General features: G+C 45.9%; 1 protein-coding gene across 1 annotated transcript; it reads left to right on the top strand.

The window, feature by feature from the left end:
- The first annotated feature begins 756 nt into the window (after positions 1-756).
- Positions 757-17,079, top strand: BPGM (bisphosphoglycerate mutase). The gene is made up of 5 exons (XM_088164546.1): positions 757-876; positions 1,870-1,962; positions 4,357-5,012; positions 12,837-13,056; positions 16,815-17,079. Exons 3-4 carry the CDS (start codon positions 4,412-4,414, stop codon positions 13,013-13,015), a joined length of 780 nt encoding a protein of 259 aa, XP_088020672.1. The 5' UTR covers positions 757-876; positions 1,870-1,962; positions 4,357-4,411; the 3' UTR covers positions 13,016-13,056; positions 16,815-17,079.
- Positions 17,080-18,635: the final 1,556 nt, after the last annotated feature.

Genomic DNA, 18,635 nt, shown 5'->3' with positions numbered 1-18,635 from the left:
AGCATGATCCTTAGGAAGACTCACGTCTATTTATTTTTTTTTGGCTACTGATTTCATTATGAGTAATTTGATTTTGGACTCTTGCTTTTCACCAAAACCAGAAGGTCCTAAAGCAATTTCGGGAGAAGCCAGAGGTTTGGATGCCTCCGATCGCGCTCTGCGCGTTTCACAATGCCCGGACCCTCGGGGGTATCCAGCATCTGTGCCGCGATCCCTGGGGTTAGATCGGGCCGCTCCGGGATGCCGGGATTCCCGCGGGAGGCAGGAGCGGAGCGCGGCAGATCGGGCCGCTCCGGGATTCCCGGGGGAGGCAGGAGCGGAGCGCGGCAGATCGGGCCGCTCCGGGATTCCCGGGGGAGGCAGGAGGGGAGCGCGGCAGATCGGGCCCCTCCGGGATTCCCGGGGGAGGCAGGAGCGGAGCGCGGCAGATCGGGCCGCTCCGGGATTCCCGGGGGAGGCAGGAGGGGAGCGCAGCAGATCGGGCCGCTCCGGGATTCCCGGGGGAGGCAGGAGCGGAGCGCGGCAGATCGGGCCGCTCCGGGATTCCCGGGGGAGGCAGGAGCGGAGCGCGGCAGATCGGGCCGCTCCGGGATTCCCGCGGGGGGCAGGAGGGGAGGCCCGGCCGAGCATCCCGGAGCCCCGCCGGGCACGGCAGCGCCGGGCTCAGGGCAGGGCCGGGCGCCCAGGGCACCGCGTCACCGCCCCGCGCCGCGCTCATTGGCTGAGCCCGCTGCCCATCCTCCTGGCCGGCCAATCAGAGCGCGCCGCTCTCGCGGGCACGGAGGCGCGGCGGCCGCAATAAGACGCGCTGCCCGCCCCTCGCCCGGCCCGGCGGCGGCCCCGGCGCTCCCCGTGAGGCGGAGCGGCTCCAGCCCGGTAACTCCCGGGAGCGCGGGGTCGGGGAGCGGCCCTGGGTTCGGGGAGGGCTCCCTCAGCGCTCCGGGCAGGGATTGCGGCGGTGTCCCCTGGGCAAGCGGCGGGTTCCCGAGGGGGCGGTGGCTGCGAGGCGCCGTGTGCGAGCCCGGGGCCGTGCCTGCGAGCCCGTGTTTGTGTTCGTGTTTGTGTTTATGCGCGGGTCATCGCTCCGCGCTGGGGTTTACGCGTGTCGCGGAGGTGCTGCCCTACTTCTGGAGGCTCCGCCGTGCTCGGGGAGGGCTGGGACGCGCAGGTGCCTCCGCGCAGGGACGCGGTGTAAAGGGGGTGAGCAGGGGAGCTTGTCCCGGCTGCAGCTGGGAGTGACCGCCGCTAGTATTAGACCTTAAAGCTGTGCTTGGCCGGGAGATCCGCCGGTGTAAGAGGTTATCCTGAGCACCGTGCTGAGCTGGGGCTCTGGGTTTCTGTTCTCTCACAGAGTTAAGCACACGATGGTTTGAGTTGGAAGGGACCCTAAAGGCCATCCAGTTCCAACCCCTGTGCCATGGGTACCGTTCACTAGACTAGGTTGCTCAAGGCTCCAGGCAGCCTGGCTTTTAACACCTCTGGCGATGGGGCACCCACAGCTTCTCTGGGTCCCCTGTTCCTGTGCCGCTGAGCTGGGTCCAGGTCTGCTCTGTGTATCCCCTGTAGTGTCGCAGAGCTTTCAGTAGAGTTCTGCACGCTAGAGCTATGGTAATTACAGTCTAAGCAAATCTTAGGGAGCAAACGATATCCCGGGGCATGCGGGAGGCCAGAAATTTTCCCTTGTTGGAAATGCAGGAGCTGTGTGTTGGCATCTCTTTTTTGGGAGAAGGCATTTGATAGCTTTCCCAGCCCATACGAGGGGTGTGTGCACTATTTTTTGAACAGCTTTGAGAGCAAATGGTGGCTGGCATAGCCCTTTGCACTTGTGGCTCTTTCTGTGAGCACTCAGTGTTTATTCTTTCCCTGCAGGTAACCAGCCAAGAGTGTGTGGTGGCCTCGGTATAAAGCAGCTCTTCAGCCTCTGCTGGGATTTGTGTAGGTTGTTCCTTTGCCATAGGAAAGGTGAGTAGGATTATTTCCATGTGTTGCTCTAAGGCTTTCTAGTTTAAATGCTTCCAGAAGTGGACTGATATTTAAACAATGCTGGGACTGCTAGTTCCTTCTAAATTTGTTTGAGAATTTGGCTTCTGCCTAATGTTTTATATGAGTAAACTGGAGTTTTTGGCACTCAGATGATATTTGGTCTTTGTGTAAATGTATCTTTTATACTAACTGAATTTTTTATTGCTTTTGGCTAAAGTGCCAACTAAACTTTGGTGAAGAGGTCCATCACCCCTATTGTTGGGTCTTAATTTGGTTTTGTAGATTATGTAATCTATTCCTGTGGATAATAGAATCAATTAATCTGAATAATGAGGTATCTGCAGAGACAGAGCTTTCTGTGAGGCTGTTTTATGTGTAGTAGCTCATGCTGTGAACACAATGCAGCGTTTTAATTGTATCTGTGGTATGTTGGGTAAGGATCGGTTACTTTTGGTAGAAATGCTGTCAAATTCTTGTTTTTGTTATAAACCTAGGGTCTTACAGGGTGCAGTTTAGTGTTGGATCTGATGTGACATGACACCTGACTCTAGCAGTAGCTGATTTCTTTGCTTAAAAGTGCAGCTGATTATTGTGTGTGGAAAAAGTGGACCATGCAGGAGATTTTGTCCGAGATGTTCCTTGCTCTGCACAAATCTCAGCCTGCCTTTGCATGAAATAAGACGTTCTTTTGTTTTTAGCAAATACAAAATTTTTGTATTTTGTATTGTGTGCCAAAAAATATCTCCTGATATTGTGTAAAAATCTCAGACCTCAAAGGCTTTTAGGCAGAAGTTAGCACTGGGGGGGCTTTGCATAGTGCCCTTGTGTGATGTAGACTGTCTTAATGTGATATAAGATGAGAACTGAACTGCTGTTACAAGCAAGATCAGATTCCTGAGTCTGTTAATGAATTCAACTTTTCTAGACACTTTTTTTTTTTTAGAGTCTGGAAAAATGAATGCTGGTATTGTGCTGGGTGTTTCCCAAAACCCAGAAGGCATGGGCCTATCCCATCCTGCTAACCTAATTCAGGGTCACAGGTGAATTTGAGATGCTTGGAGTGCGATTGAAGCGACTCCAGCTGATTTGGGATGATGGGAGCTCCTGAAGTGTGTTTTGGAAATCTAGCCCAAGGCTGGGGGTGCAGAAATCAGAGCTCAGTCTCCCACTGTCCATGGTTTTGAGAGCACCTAATATACATCTGATGTACAGCAGTCCCCCCAGTGCAGATAGTTGTATTTTTTTATTTTTTCCCCTGCTCTGTCCATTGCCATCTAGCCTGTGTCTCAGGTCAGAGGGATCAGGTGGGGTTTTCATATTTGCGCTCCTGGGTTAGATGGACCTTTCAGGCATCCCATTGTCTGCTAGCAGATCTTTGTCCACCTCGGCAGACCTTTGGGTGTGGTCAAAATATATCTGCCATTGACGACAATCCAGAGGTGCTGTTGCTTGGTCCAGAAAAAAGAGAAAGGTGCTGTTTGACCTGAGGAATGTGTAACTGTCTAAGTTTATGCAGACAGCAAATAGTTTGTACTTTTGTTCCCTCTCCAAAAGTAAAAACATTAATCCTGGTGCCTAGGAACAGGGCAATGAAATTCAGAGACAGGAGAGGAAGAATAGACTGGAAAGTCAGGAAGAGGATGGGATAATCCATGAGATCACTTGTGGACTCAGTGAAATGAGGACTCACTAATTGTATATTGCATCCCAGAGTGTCTGTGTTGTCACACTTGAGTGTGGAGAAATGATGGAGGAGGTGGCCTGGGGAGAAAAATCAAGCGTAGACTGGCATAATTAGCAGGACAGGATGAGGATATGAGGAAATTATGCCGAGTGTTCCTATGTTGACATCTCCTTTGAGAAAAGCTGATAAGATTTTGTGTGTTGCCAGTTGCAGCTCTGTGGTCCCACTCTGCAGTTCCTCTGGCTGAGGACCAGCTGCTGTCTGTGCCTGCATTCCCTCGGAGCAGTGAGGATCAGGACAGCCCTTTTGGGCTCAAGCTTCATGTGGCACCTCAGAGCTCCCCAGTGAGGGAGTTGTGCTGCTCTGGGAGCCTGTGATGAGTGAGTGAGGCTCTGTTTAAGCACTTGAGGGAAACACGTAGGCTGGAACAGCTTCTACAAATCTGCTCCTAATCAATTGTTTAAGTGGGCTAGTTGCAACAAGCTGGGTGAAGGATGGCACTTCCCTTCCCACGTGAGGTCTCTCAGTTTGGAATTCCTCCCACTCTCAATTGTAAAATCATACTCAGCAGACACTTATTTCTTTGGTTGTTTTGATTCTGATAGTTGTTTACTTTTCACTGCCATCTTGCTGCTTGCAGTGCATTATCTGTGGGATGTTTGATGTGTCTATCTCCTGTCTTTGTGCAGATGTACTGTTATTAGATGCCAGACCAGCTGCCATCTGTGCTGAGCTGCAACCAAAATGGCCAAGTATAGGCTCGTTCTCCTAAGACATGGGGAAGGAGCCTGGACCAAGGAGAATCGCTTCTGCAGCTGGGTGGACCAGAAGCTGAGCAGTGATGGGATAAAGGAAGCTCAGAACTGTGGCAAACACCTCAAAGCGCTGGGCTTCGAGTTCGACCTCGTCTTCACCTCCGTGCTGAGCCGCTCCATCCAGACTGCCTGGCTGATCCTGCAAGAGATGGGCCAGGAGTGGGTGCCCATCCAGAGCTCCTGGAGGCTGAATGAGCGTCACTACGGAGCTCTGATCGGACTCAACAGAGCAGAGATGGCTCTGAACCACGGCGAGGAGCAAGTGAAAATCTGGAGGAGAAGCTACGATGTTACCCCGCCTCCCATCTCTGAATCCCACCCCTATTATGCAGAGATCTACAACGACCGCCGCTATAAATGTGGTGATGTCTCTCAGGAGAATCTCCCAAAGGCTGAAAGTCTCAAAGATGTGCTTGATAGACTCCTTCCCTATTGGAATGAAAAGATAGTGCCAGAACTGAAAAGTGGCAAAATGATTCTTATCTCTGCTCATGGCAACAGCAGCAGGGCATTGCTGAAGCACGTGGAAGGTAAAGGCCTTTGTTTTAGCATTCCTCTCTCCTTCTTACTCAATGCCTTGGAGCTTTACATCTTGCTCTGCAGTGTATATTACTTACCTGGGCAAGGTAATAATGCCTGTGTCTCCAAGGAGGAAGTAGAAAGCTGATCAAGGAAGCAAACTGGGAGATGTGGAAAGGGGAGATAATTAGTTAGGTTAATGTAGTTAAGGAAAAGGCCAGATGCTTTCATTTTATTTCTCATTGTTCATTTAAAACTATTGTCTTCAAACAAACTTTGGGGTTGGTTTAGATAGACAAAAACTCTGCAGGCTCACATTGTTGTTTTTTTCAGCTGCTTTGTCAAGTTTGTGATAATCATCTCTTAATTAAAAAAGCACTGCTATAACAGCAGAATAAAAGTGCTAGGCTAGGGTTGTGGAAGATATTCTTGTTCCTCTGATGGGCCACGCTGATAATTTTTTACTTACAAGTTATGTGACAAGAGTTCTGCAGAGAGCAGGCACTTGCTAAAGCTTGTGCAGATACTGCACTATATCCCAATACAGAAAATGCATCCCAATAAACAGCCAAGTTGGTAGCTTAGCATAAGGTTGTTGATTTACCACAGAATGGTGTGTGTTGGGAGAGATCTTTTAAAAGCCATCTAGTCCAGTCCCTGTGCAATGAGCAGGGACATCTTCTACTAGATCAGGTTGTTAAGAGTCCTGTTCAACCTGGCCTTTCCAGGAATGGGATGTCTGCTGCCTCTTTGGGCAGTGTGTTCCAGTGTTCTACCAGCCTCACCATAGAAATTGTCTTCCCTATAGCTAGTCTGAAGCTATCTGCTTTTAGTTTAAAACCATTACCCCTTGTCCTATTGTAACAGGCCATGCTAAAAAGTCTTTTTCCATTGTTCTTAGAGGCCCTCTGGAACATTCTCTTCTCCAAGCTGAACAGCCCCAACTCAGTCTTTCCTCACAGATGATCTCCACCTTCTGTTCATTTTTGTGGCTCTCTGGTCCTGCTCCAGCAAGTCTTACCTGGGCTTAAAATCCCAGAACTGATCTTGAAAAGGACTTATTGGGGACTTGATGATAAAACACATCCTTTTCATTGTTAGTGTCTTCCCTCCCTTCCTCTTTCATCTCCTAGCTTCTAGGCCGTCTTAAAACTGGAAGTTGAACTATGCTGACTTCTTTGTGGGTAGAGCAGAATTTAATGATTTATATATATGTGAATGCAGCCTACTATAGCTGTAGTTACAAATATGCACAGACTGGATTGTGTCCACTCAGGTTTTTCTTTTTAGTTATAAAATCCTGTGTTCTGTGGCTCTGCTTGCTGAGTACTTTTTGCATGCTGGAATAGTCAGGGCATCAGGAGTCTGAAGCCTGTGAAATGTGCAGGTACAAATGGTTTGTGGAACTAGAGATGCTGTGGATGCTGGGGTGCAGATCACTGCTTGGATGAAGGAGGAAGGGCTGGTTCAGTCAGTTCCATGGTGTGGTCAGAGTGGTTGTCCACACTGTGTGAAATGATACAGGACAAAGGGGAAGAGGGATCTTTAGCTGTGGTGACTCCCCTGCCTCCCAAGAGCTGAACCAGCTCCATGAAACCATGCTGGCTGAAATGGTGACAGCTGAATGTAGGTTCCAGCAGAGATCCTGGGCCACCTCCTGTGCAGGCCTGCAACAGGGGTTGGGAAGGCTTGCTTTGGAGTCAGCATGGCTGGATTTCTTGGATTTCAGACAGGAGCAGTGCTGCAGAACTTCTCTGGGACAATTGCTAACTCTGTAACTCTTCCAGGACTGTCCATACTCAAAGTACAATCCTTTGTCTTGCAGTACACCTTCACCCTCCCAGCATGTGCCAACACAGGGAATTGTGAGCAATCCTTGACAGAGGATCTAGTTCTGTTGACCAAGGACCATTTGTGAGCTCCCCTGGCTCCCCCAGGAAGAACTGGCACGTACCTGCTGGTTCTCCTGCTCTTTATGTAGTGGAGATTGGATTTCTGAAGAGCTGGCCTGAAGGGTAGCACAGACAGAGCTTTGAGACCCCTGGTATTGCAATCTGCCTTTGTTTTGATTTTGTTTTTTTTTTTTTTTCCTCCCTCAGCCTAAAATCTAGCTGGATCTAAGAGGTTCCTTGTTTGCTTTGCTGTCTCCCTTTCTCTCCTGAAAGGTTGTGAGTTGCTCTGGAGCCCTGCTAGAGTTGGACCTGATTCAACAGTGCTTAAACTTTGCCAGTCTGCTGTATTTATAGCACCCACTGTGAGGTGGGCAGTGTTTTGGTGGATTTTTCTTTTTTATAAGCTTAGTGTGTGCTGCACTTGAACAGAGTTTCCTAAGCCCCTCCAGCTTAGTTAGCTGGACCCTTTTTTTTTTTTGGCATTTTGAAATCTGGACTCCAAATGCCTCAAGCAGCAATCTTGCACAGCTGCTTGGATGTTTTAATCGTGGCATTAACTTGATCTTGGAAAATGTAGATCAAGCTTTAAATGGCAGGAAATATGAATGTTTTCATTCAGTTGGATCTGATGAAACAATTATAATTGTTTTAGTCTCAGTTCGAATATTTTCTCCTAAAAGACCACAGAGTATCCGTTGAAGTTACTATTTCAAGAAAGTATTTTCTTGAAACAGGCCCTCAATTCTCTGAATCTTTGTTTTCCTTGTTCTGAGTAATTGGTAAAGAGCTGGTAATGTAGTTCTGCTTTCTCCTTGCATGCAATCATTGGAGCAGCAGTATCATGCTCAAAAGCTTTGATTGTGGGTTTGGATCATGTTCTTGTTTTCTTATTGCATGCAGTAGACCTCATTAAGGTGTATGAAATGTCTGTAGAATCTGTCATGCTGAATGAGCATCCTGGATGCACAGGATCTATTTGCAGGTGTTTTTTCTCAATTTTTTGGGGGGAAGATAGTTTTCTCTTTATCTAATAACTAGTGCTTCATATTGGAACCGTGTTGACAGTGTCCCTTTATGAAGGCATTAGTGTAATGCTTGTGACCACCTTGTCCTGTTTCTGTTGAAGTGCTGGTTAGAGACCCAGCCCAATGGACTGACTTAGCAGATGAAGGATTGATGGGTTGTCTCAACTTTTCTTTCTTCCCAGCCATTTGACCTTGGAGACTGGTGTCAAGTACCTCAAAATGGGGGTTTGTGGAATGTCTGATTCTAGAATTTCCAATAGTGTTCCAACAGTTTACATGCTGGAAGCTGCACATTGTGACACCTGGTGTGGATTGTGTGCTGAGGGTTTCTTAACAAGATTATTTCACTGATTTTGCTGCTTAGCCTTCTTAAGGAAATACTGCTTATGTGAGTGCAGCTGCAGGAAACAGCTTGAGATCTAAAAACCTGGTGCTCTTAAAATGAGATGGTCTTGCTCTCTGTGTCATTTCCCCAGCCTTTGCTCAGTGCTTCTGCTGCTTATTTCTTGTGAACTTGTTGGGCCTTGCTGCAAATTACCTTGGCCTGTATTTTGGCCACTGCTAAGCAATGCTTCCACAGCATCAGGAATGTCTCTCCAACACTGTCCCCAAATAGGCTGGGGTTGGGCAAGCTCTTGGGAAGGGAGGTAGCCAGGAGAACTGACCCAAACTGCCCAGAGGGAAATCCCTCACCCCTTATGATGACTGCTCAGCAGTAAAAGCTAGGAGCAAGGGCATTTGTAATGACATTGGAGCAATAGCCCTGCATACTGAAGCCCTGATTAGTGGGAAATGACTGGATTGCCTGCTGATGGGAAGTAGAGAATAAATCCTTTGTTTATCTTTGCTTCTGTGCTTGGCTTCTACTTGTGCTTCAGCAAACTGCCTTTATGTTGATCTGCAAGTTATTTTTGCATCTTTCTCCCTACCCGTTGTGCTGAGGATGGGGCTGATAGAGCAGCTTGGTGGGCACCACAGTTCCTTTTTGGTGCCCCACTGTACCCCCCTAGTATTAAAGCCTGTGCAAACCTAAGACAGACAGAACATCTTGGCAGACATGAGTGGAACAAATGTAAATGATATGCTACAACTATCGTTGTAGCCCACCCGTGTTTTTTTCCTTAAAATTTGCACAGCAAGGTAAGATTCTGTCAAGATCAAAAGCCAGATTCTAACACTGTGCTCATTTCCCTCCTCTGCCTTCTTGAAGTTAGATCAGCCTGCAGAAAGTGGCTCTGAATATTTACTTTACTAGGCTAAAGCTTTAGTATTCTCATTAAGCATGTGGGAAGGATGCTGTGACCTGATTTGGAACCCAATTACAAAGCACCAGTATTAAACAAGCTCTTGTGACTGAATTTATGCATTTGATCTTGTGTATGATCTTTTATTGGATGAATCATCTGGCCTCAAGTGCAGTTGACATGCAGAGAGGAGGGCTGTTGTTATTCTCAATAGCTCTTGTGGGTTTTGGGTTCTTCTGACCATAAGAACAGGTGAGAGGGAAGGGCAAGCTGAACCAGCCCCTGTGAAAGTGCTATAGGTGCTCAAAATCAGTTGGGTTTGTCTCTTTAGGACTTTGCAAGGTACAAATATTTCAAAACACACCATGGGCTACCACATAAAGGTGAATTCTTTAGCTTGCCTGGAGATATTTCCAGTTTGTGTGTTTGGTCACCCAGTTCAGTTAAACGGAGGATAAGTGAGCTGGGGAAGAATTTTGAATGTGTTTTTGAAAGGTATCTTTTATGATAAATGCTGTACCAAATTACAGTAGTGTTCCTGTAGTGGTGTAACTGCTTCCTGCTGTCCAGGTGAGGAGCAGTGTTCTCAGGATAATAGAGCATGGGAGATGTCACTTGAGGAGTGCAGTTGCTAGTCAGCATTTTGTCTGGGCTCCTGAGCAAGTCATCCTGAGTACTTCAGGAATGTTGTAGCCGTGGAAAGGGGTTTTAACCCTTTAAGTGCAGTGGAAATAAGATGCACAGCTACATGGTCGTCTTTCATGATAGCAAGGAAAGAGCCAAGTTTACTCAGAAACACACTTGGTTTTATAGCATGACTGACAATTCCAAGAGTATAGGAAAAGGTGATTGGTTCAGAGAGAAGACACCCCATTCCCAGAGCCTGGGCACACACCACAACAGGTGTTCTATCTTTGTTATCAATTCCTTTTTATTTTGACCAAATTCTCACCCTGGGAGAAATTCTCCCTAGCCTTGATCTGGACCAGCTTATTGGCTGGGAACAGAGCTGAAAAGCTCCAGCCTGGAATATTTTTTCAGACTGTAATTTTCTTACTTTCTCAATATGAGTCCCTACATAATATCCGTGGGTTCTCATGGCTGTAAATAGGTAGCACATGGGTTTTAAATATTCTTGCTTAAAGACTGCTTCCAGCAGCACAGTATTTCAGCAGTGCTGACACCTAGGCTTTGGTATTAAACTGCAGGGAAGAGTGTTGCTCCTTCAGTGGTCTCATTTACCATTGCACCTTGTAGTCAGCAGTTGGGATCCTGCCCTTTCACCCTTTTTCCCCGTGCCACAGGCCGGGTTATGACACAGGCCAGGTCAGATGGAGTGCAGGAAAAGGTCGGCTGGTTATAGTTACAGCACATGGAGTAACTGGATAGCAGTGAACTCCCACTGCAGCCACGGCAACTGCAAGGTGTGATCCCTTTGCTGGGGAGGGTTCTGGTGAGCTCTCCCTGCAGCCCAAGAGCTGGTGTGAGCAGCCTGCTCACTTATTGCTTCCTGAAGAACAGAAATGCTGTGCACAGCCTCAGGGCACTGTTGTTTCCTTAGGATTTTCTTCTGACTTCAGCTTGAATTTTTCTTCTGATTTTAGCTGTGGGGCAGCAATTCTGTATGAGGAAAAGCCCTGAGGAGAAAACCATCATGTTTGCTGCTGTGTGTTTATCCTAGACTGTACTGTTTTGCTTTGTAAATCAATACTAGTTGACATTGTGGTCACTTTGTGTTCTGTAAAAGCAGTAAAATGCGTTTTTGAATCCATGTAGCTACAGCTAGTTTTGTTTAATCCATCTCCAGAGGAAACTTCTAAATATCATGTCTCCTAACCACATTATGTGGTTTGCCTGAACTCTCCTGCATGACTTCATCTGTTTTGTGTGTATATGGATGGTTTAGTCTGGGAGACTGAACTTAGGAGGTGGTCAGAACATTTCCTAGGCAGATTCTCAGGGAATGTACATGGTGATGTGGGTATTGTTAAAATCTAATGTTTAACAATCCTTGAAATAAGAGCTCAGGCAGCTTGGCTGCTTGTTTTGCAAAACAAAGTCCTTGAGAGCAGTGCTTGTACCTGGTGAATGGATGCAGTATTTTTCCAATTAATTTTTAAATTTTACTCTTGTTTTTTGAGTTTTTTTCCCTGTAGGTCTGATTCTGTGGCCTACACCAGGTGAATTATTTGTCCCTTGTATGCAGTTGCTTAAGCTGAGTGTGGCTTGTTTCAATGGACTGATGCTCAGGATGTAACAGGGTGTCAGTTTTTTTGCAAAGGCTTGTTTCTGGTTCTCCATACCCTTCTGAAACTTAGGTTTTGCAGTGACCTATTCTTGCTTTATGCTCAGCACCTTGGTGAGCCCTGAGTGCTGGGCTCTCCAAGCCCCAAAATATTTCTGTTTTTTCTGACCTGTTGTCACCCCACTGTTGCTGAGTTGCTTGACTCGTGTGTGTTTTCCTTTTGATATGATGGCTCTGCTTTTCTACTTAATGTGAAAATCTCTGGTAAATTTACACCCCATCTGTTTTGTCAGCTGCTCCAGGAGGATGTTTGCTTGCTGCACCTTGGTCTAGTTCATGTGGTGTCATCACTTTAGAAGCTTGGTTGTGTGCATTTTCTGAGTGAGTTACTCAAAGCTGCCCTGCTTCACTATAGCAGGCTGCTGCTGGGACCTCAGAGCTTCTAAAAAGGGGAGGGAAAAGGAAATCTTGACATTCCCAGTGACATTAGCTTTCTTTTGCCTGATTTTTTTTTTTTTTTTTTTTTTTTTTTAATGGATAATGTCTTTGCAGTTACTGCTTGTAATGCAACTATTTTAGACCTGGTATGGAAACTTTACTAGGATGTTTGGTCTTGAAATTCACTTGGAGGCTTTGGGTTTGATGTAAACATAACCAGCAATTTCATTGAGATGAGAGCCCAGAATATTTTATTTACACATCTGTGTAAAATAAACTTTGTTTCCAGGTACGCATTCCTTTAGTTAAGTGGAAAAAAAGAAAAATGCTTCAAGCTGTACAAGTTGAATTTCTGCCTCCTTTTTCTTCCCCTCATTTGAAAGTGGAAATGAATATCCTGCATGTAGTAATTCTGAGAACAGTACTATGTACCCTGCTATAAACTTGCTTGTGAGAAATCAAGTGTGGGCAAAGAGATTGTCACACAAGAAGAATTAAACACTGATTTTTATGACAGCTTGTGTGATAAGAGTTGCCCAGAAAATGTAAGAGAAAAATTAACCTTGTTATCCTGTCTTTTTAAAGAGTCTCTATTGGTTGTGTAGCACAAGTTGTTTCATGTTGGAGCAGCACGTGTGGACTTTTATCATCTTTTGTGATGTGTGAGTTGGGAAAATATGGAGGGGACCCTGTTATACTCCATGTCCTGTATTGAAGGAACCTTGTAGTCTCCAGGGCTATCTCTTCCTGTTTATTTCATGCATGTAGGCTGAAAAGTGAAAAACTGTCTTCACCTTGATGGGAATTCTCTCCTTCATCTGTTCCTAAAGCACTTGCCAAGCTGGGAATTGACCCTTGAGTGGCTGGTGCTATGGATGGAGGCTGGAAGGTGTCCTTGACTAGGTTGTTTAAAACACCTTGACTAGGTGACCTCAGAAATAAGGCAGTGAGGAAGCTGAAGGTGTAACTCTGTTCTGTTTTTCTTTGGCAGGCATCTCTGATGAGGACATCATCAATGTCACCCTCCCCACTGGTGTGCCCATACTCCTTGAACTTGATGAGAATTTGCACCCCCTGGGCCCTCACCAGTTTCTGGGTGATCAAGAAGCTATCCAAGCTGCCATCAAAAAAGTGGAAGATCAAGGGAAAGTAAAATCTGCTGAGAAGTGAAATCCCCCCTGTCTAACACAGCTGTTGAGTGTGATAGTGAGGTGTGTGTATGACTGCTAGGTTGCACTGTGTGAATGTCTCAATTTCAAGCACTAAATAATTGGAAGGGACAATTGTTGAGTCTCAGGTTGATAGTTTAACCCTCTGCCTTTTCAAAAACTGGAATTTAGATTGCAGCATGAGATTTTCAAGACTGGAAAAGGAAGAGATGATTCAGGTAATGGAAACTTGCAGGGCAGTCTGCCCCAGATCCAGCACTGAGGATGGCCCAGCAGAGAAATAAAGGGATGTGTTATTGGAGTCCACCAACAATCAGTCCTAATCTGTGAAGGAGAAAAACACCAGCTTACTGGACTAATTTAAGTGCAGGATGTTATAGGCACTAAAACTGTCACTAATAAAATGGAACCAGATAATTCTGTTATCAACCATGATTTTTCTGTGTCATTATAGCCTTGTCAATTTGTTCTCAATGGATTTCCTTCAGTCTTTCAGAATACTTCCAGCTGGACAACTCTCTGCCTTTGTAATTTTGAGTCTTCTGTGGCCAGTTCATGGTCCAGAGAATTTTGTAGAGATGTTCTGACTACTAGAGTTACTGTAGTTGTCTTTTGTTACACTGTATTCAGTTTTTAAGGAACCCAGATAGAATCTCTTTTCCTCCACCATCTTTGCAAAGCCTAGCATCACTGCATTTAGCTGGCTTGAACTAATAGGATTCAAGTCCTACTTGAATCCACAAAAGAAGCACAAAGGTTTTCTGCTCAATGTTTCAATTATTATGTAGCTCCTAGCAAGGGATCTGAATACATTTGAAACACTTCGGTAATGTGTACTGGAGGTTTGATCATCCCTTAGTCAAGTTGCTGAATAATTCCTGCTCACCTTAGCAAAAGTGACATATGGAAAAGCCCTCTAACTTGTCTTGAGTTGCTAAGGTATCTTGGTAAATGTGTTCCACAGTAACATTGCTGTGCCATGATCTGTATCAAATTATCTGAAGGGCTGGAGGAGATGCACGAAGCATTTCAGAATTGTTGCTGGGAGCAGCTCGTTTAGCCATCCTGCTGGTAAGGAAGGATATTCTGAAGGTGTTCTCCTGTAAATTAAACCTCTCCTGACAATGGGAGCTTGATTGATTGTGGCCTTGCAGTTGTGTGGCACTGGGTGTGACCAGTCCACCCTGTGGTTCTGTGCAGTGTAGCAGCTGTGGCAGCCTGCTGTTCTCTTTATTACACAAACATCAGGGTGATTCCACTTCTGAACACTTGCTCTTTTACCTGCAAATATGAAACTGTTAAGAAGTTTATATCTGACCCACTGTCTCGACACCTGTCTGATTCTGACCTTGGGTATCAGCATGGGTGACACCTGTGTGTGCTGCTTGAGCTGAAAGTGTTCTCAGCATGGCCCAGCTACCAATCTCAGTGTTGATGAGAATTTCCTTGCTATGATGACAAAGTTTTAAAATCCTAGAGGAGCTGCTGCTTTGCAGTGAGCAGCCCTGTAGCTTGCTTTGTAAGTGTGAGAGGATGTTTTTCTCTTTTGAGGAGAGCAGTGTGACAGTGTGGTGTGCCTCTGACAGTCTTGCTGACATGTGGAGCAAGACTTTGCAAGTGTGATGCCAGCTCACATTAGAGTAGCACATATTCCATAAAAGACTTCTTGCTAAAGGTAGTTTCTCATGCATGGATGATGCTTTGGCTTCTCTTTGGTTTTGTTTTTGTAGCCCTTGCAGTAGGAGCAAAGTTAAATGTTTCTCTTTTAAACATAAAGCTGGTAGGTTTCCTCTGTCTTTGTACACGGGAGGTATTTCAGTGTTATTTGGTTGTTTTATTTGGATTTTTTCCCCCTGGGAAATGCTATTAGCAGCTTCTCTACTACTTGATTTGATACCGACCTAGTTTCTGGGGTTTAGTTTCTGTGCTTCGATTAACTCAATCTTAGTTGATAGTTTACAAGTGAGTGTTAGATTGCAAATCTTCAATAAATGTTCACCTGTGAAAGCCCTGAGAAGGGTCACTGGCACTCAAGTGAATAAATTCTTCCCCAAATCTTAAATAATGTGTGAAGCTTAATGTCAAGTAAATGTTGCTGTAGGTGTGTAAACAAGACCTGCAGAGCCACCTGTTGCCAGTGGGAGCTGTGTGTATCCAGGTGTGTGGGCACACAGGCCATGTCCCTTTGGCATTGTGGAATTGCAGTGTACAGCTTCTTCAGGAGGTGACAAACAGCTGGAGTATACTCAGAAATGAGCCCAGCTGAACTGGGAGACAGGCTTTCCCCTCATCTCAGAGAATCCATGATCTCTTCTGTGGGTGGAGAGGGGAATGGAAAGGTGGGTGAGGGAGTTTAGGGAGCATTAATTGCAGCTGAAAGGAAGAAACTGGCTGAAATCACCCTTGAGTCATGGACAGGAAGAGAACAGCAGTGTGATGTTTTCAGGAGGTGCTGTTTCTATAGTGATGCTCGAGATGTGAGCAGTGACAGTGCTCTGGGAAGTTTGACTTGTTTGCTTGGATTGTGGCTCCAAAGTGATGACAGGATTTTTATGTGCACATCTGGCAGCAATAACACCTCACAAAAATATCCAACAGAACCAACTGGGATTTCATTATGGTCTTTAAGATTATTTTAACACCTTGCAATTTTGAGTAACCTTTTAATTAGAATCCTGAATCATAAACCATGTCTGTTGAAGAACAGAAACCAAGTTCCATCAACAGTGGCATAAGGATTCCTGATCTTTGGGCATAGCTACATCAGAGGGAGAAATGAGAATCTTGCTTTAGAGATCAGTGGCTAGGAAGCATTTTTCCCTATGTTTGAGTGTGCCTCAAAGTCCTATAAGGTAAATGGTATTTTTACAGTTAACATAATGGATGTGGTTGATTTGGTTTGTTTATGCATTTTTAACGTGGTTCAGTAGCAGTAATAGCTCTAGATCATCTCAAAAACCTTTGTAAATATGGTGGAGCTGGCAGGTTCTTTATAACTCAATAAATTCACCTGAAATAGAATTTAATTTGGCTTCAGTCTTTTTTTTTTTTTTTCCATTCTATTCCTATCCCCTTTGTTTCCTTTTCAGGGCTGATAAGTAAATAAAACTGACCTTCAGGGTTCCAAAACTTCCCAAGCAGCCGTTTATCACACACCATGCAGTCAATTGGGTTAAAATAGTGCTGGAGCCAACACTTCCTCGTGTTTACATGTAAAGGAGCTGTGTTGGAGGGAATACATGGGGCTATTTACTTAGGAACAAGGAACTTTAGTTCCAGAACAGTGGATCTAAACAAATGCTTACTGATTCCCATGCTTGCTTTTCCTTTTAGTAAAAAGCATTACTTGTTAAAGCTGTGGCTTCTGGAGACAAAGCCAAACCCTTCAGTCTCCAAAGCACTTTGATGCCAAGCAGGTTTGGAGCTCCAATGACAAGCACATGGAACTGTGAGCCTGCTGAGGGCTGCCTCTTATTGCTGATCTTCACATGGAAAGCCTTGGATGCTGGGATAGTGGGAGGCAGTATAAAAGTCCTGTGAAAAATTGGACATTCAGATAGAAGTGGGGAAGACGCAGCTGTGGGGCTTAAAAAAAAAAAAAGCATGCTCTTCAAAACTTGGTCTTGTGATTGTGTTGAGATTGAGTGGGCAATGGAACAGATCTGTCTGAGCCATTTGTGTAGTGCTGTTTATCATTTTGCAGTTAATGTGGCACTGCTGCCAACCAATTCAAAATTGCACTGGTATTTTAAGTTGTATTCTCTCTCTTTCCCCCAGTCACTTTTTGTACTTTGTTTTAGTAACACCTGAGATTGTTCCAGAGCCATGTCCACGGTTTCCTGTGTTGGGAAAAGACCATCTGAAGACCAGCTGCTTTCAGTCTGCCACACTTTTGTGCCAAGGACTTTGCTATGAACCTGCTGTGCACAGCCTGAGGAGAGACAGACTCTACCTAGTCACATTTTCAAAATTTCAACTTTGCTTTTCGTCTTCCTTTTTTTTTTTTTTTTTATTTTAGATTGTGGAGAGTCCTCAAAGTTCACAATAAATGACACTTGCATTGTCTGTTTTCTCTGCTGGGCTCAGCACCTCCTCAGCCTTACATTCCCATGGGCAGGAGAGGAAGGTGACATGACATCTGTGCTCCTCAAGGAAGCTCAGAGCTGTGGTAGGAGCTGACTGATTCAAACAGAGGGTGCAGAGGGGTTTGGAATCTCCTTGGAGAGCTGTGCTGAACAGGGGTTGCTGCCTCTTCCTTGTGTTATGGGGTGGGTGAATAGAAGAGGGGACTTCAGCTTAGCCCCGAGAGCAGGATGGCTGTGACCTGGCACTCCTCCCCCTGCTTCATTCCTTGGTACCCAGCAGCCAGCCCTTTTGGGGCTATTCCAGCAGAGTTTAGCAGCCAGGCTGTGTCCCCATGCTACAGAAAAAGGGGGAGCAGGGGCAGAGGCTCCCTGTTCTTGCTCTTCCTGTTCTGCTGGCAGGGCAGGGGATACCTGGCAGACACCAGACTGTGGCTCTTGCTGTGATGTCCCTCCCAGTGCAACGAAGTGACCTGAAGGTGACTTCTGAGGGCTCTCTTGAAAGGAGGGGCATTGATCCACAGCAGTGTGGCTGATCCCTGTGGGTCCCTTCCAGCTCAGATGATTCCGTGGCTGTTGCTGCAATTACTCTTATCAGACTTCAGGAAGCACTTGTGGCCCTGATGGGACCCCTGGCCCTACAAATGCTGTGCCTGCAGCATTATTACCTCATTAACAAAGCCATTCTCTTCCTCAGGTCTTCACCAGCTCCCCCTCAGCACAGCACATGAGTATTTCCCCTCCTTGGTCTGGTACTTCAATTAAAGTATTAGCATGTATTAATTAGGGCAAAGAATCTCGGGAAAGCAGTGTGAATCCAGTGACAGCAAATGCTTACATTTGGGCTGCTGTTGGCCTCAGAAGAGCCAGGCAATGCTTTGCTGCCATCTTCCAGGCTGCTCATGTCTCCCCATGAGGAGCTGAATGCACACATGGAGCACCCTGATGTTGCCAGAGCTGTTGAGTGGAAGTGCTTGTTTCCTTCAGTAAAAACTATTTTTTTCCTCCTTGTTCTTGGGGATAATCTAGCAGAAGAGCTGGAATGTAGGAATGTGCCATAACCTAGACTGAGGATGCCTTGCTGAGTAATTTACCCAGTGCATCCTGCTTTCCTGGCAGACACTTGTCAGTGATTAAAGCTGAGCTAGACCTCTAAGATCTGTGGCTCTTCAGCTGTTCCTGAACTGCAGGTTGTTTTTTCCCAGAGTTTCTGTATAAGACAGTGATGCTGGCTGTGCTAGGAGTGAGAAAGCAGCTACAAAGATCCCCGAGTATTGGCAAAGCAACTGCACAAATTGCAGCCGTGGCTGGACTTGTAGAAAAGCAAGTGGACAACAGGTGGAGCAAGAGCATTGTGGAAAAGCAAGCCCAGGAAAATGGGATCAGTTTTACATTCCTGTGTGCACGTGGGGACAGCGAGGTGTAATCTCCTGAGAGGCAGCACATTTTATCTCTGCCAGAGCTGCCCTCTGGTTTAACAATGGTGTGAAGGTGAGTTAGTTCTGCTGTGGAATAAATTGCAGTCATCGTCCAAGGTGG

This window comes from Sturnus vulgaris, chromosome 5, assembly GCF_052056855.1.
Source record: "Sturnus vulgaris isolate bStuVul1 chromosome 5, bStuVul1.hap1, whole genome shotgun sequence".
Taxonomy (NCBI): domain Eukaryota; kingdom Metazoa; phylum Chordata; class Aves; order Passeriformes; family Sturnidae; genus Sturnus; species Sturnus vulgaris.
Note: the sequence above shows the minus strand (reverse complement) of the source record. Positions and strands in the feature narration are given on the sequence as shown.

Bases quoted from the DNA above. Each gene is read 5' to 3' on its own strand.
- BPGM (XM_088164546.1), top strand. From the start codon at position 4,412: ATGGCCAAGTATAGGCTCGTTCTCCTAAGACATGGGGAAGGAGCCTGG. The intron at 5,013-12,836 runs GTAAAGGCCTTT...TTTCTTTGGCAG, and splicing joins ATTGCTGAAGCACGTGGAAG to GCATCTCTGATGAGGACATC.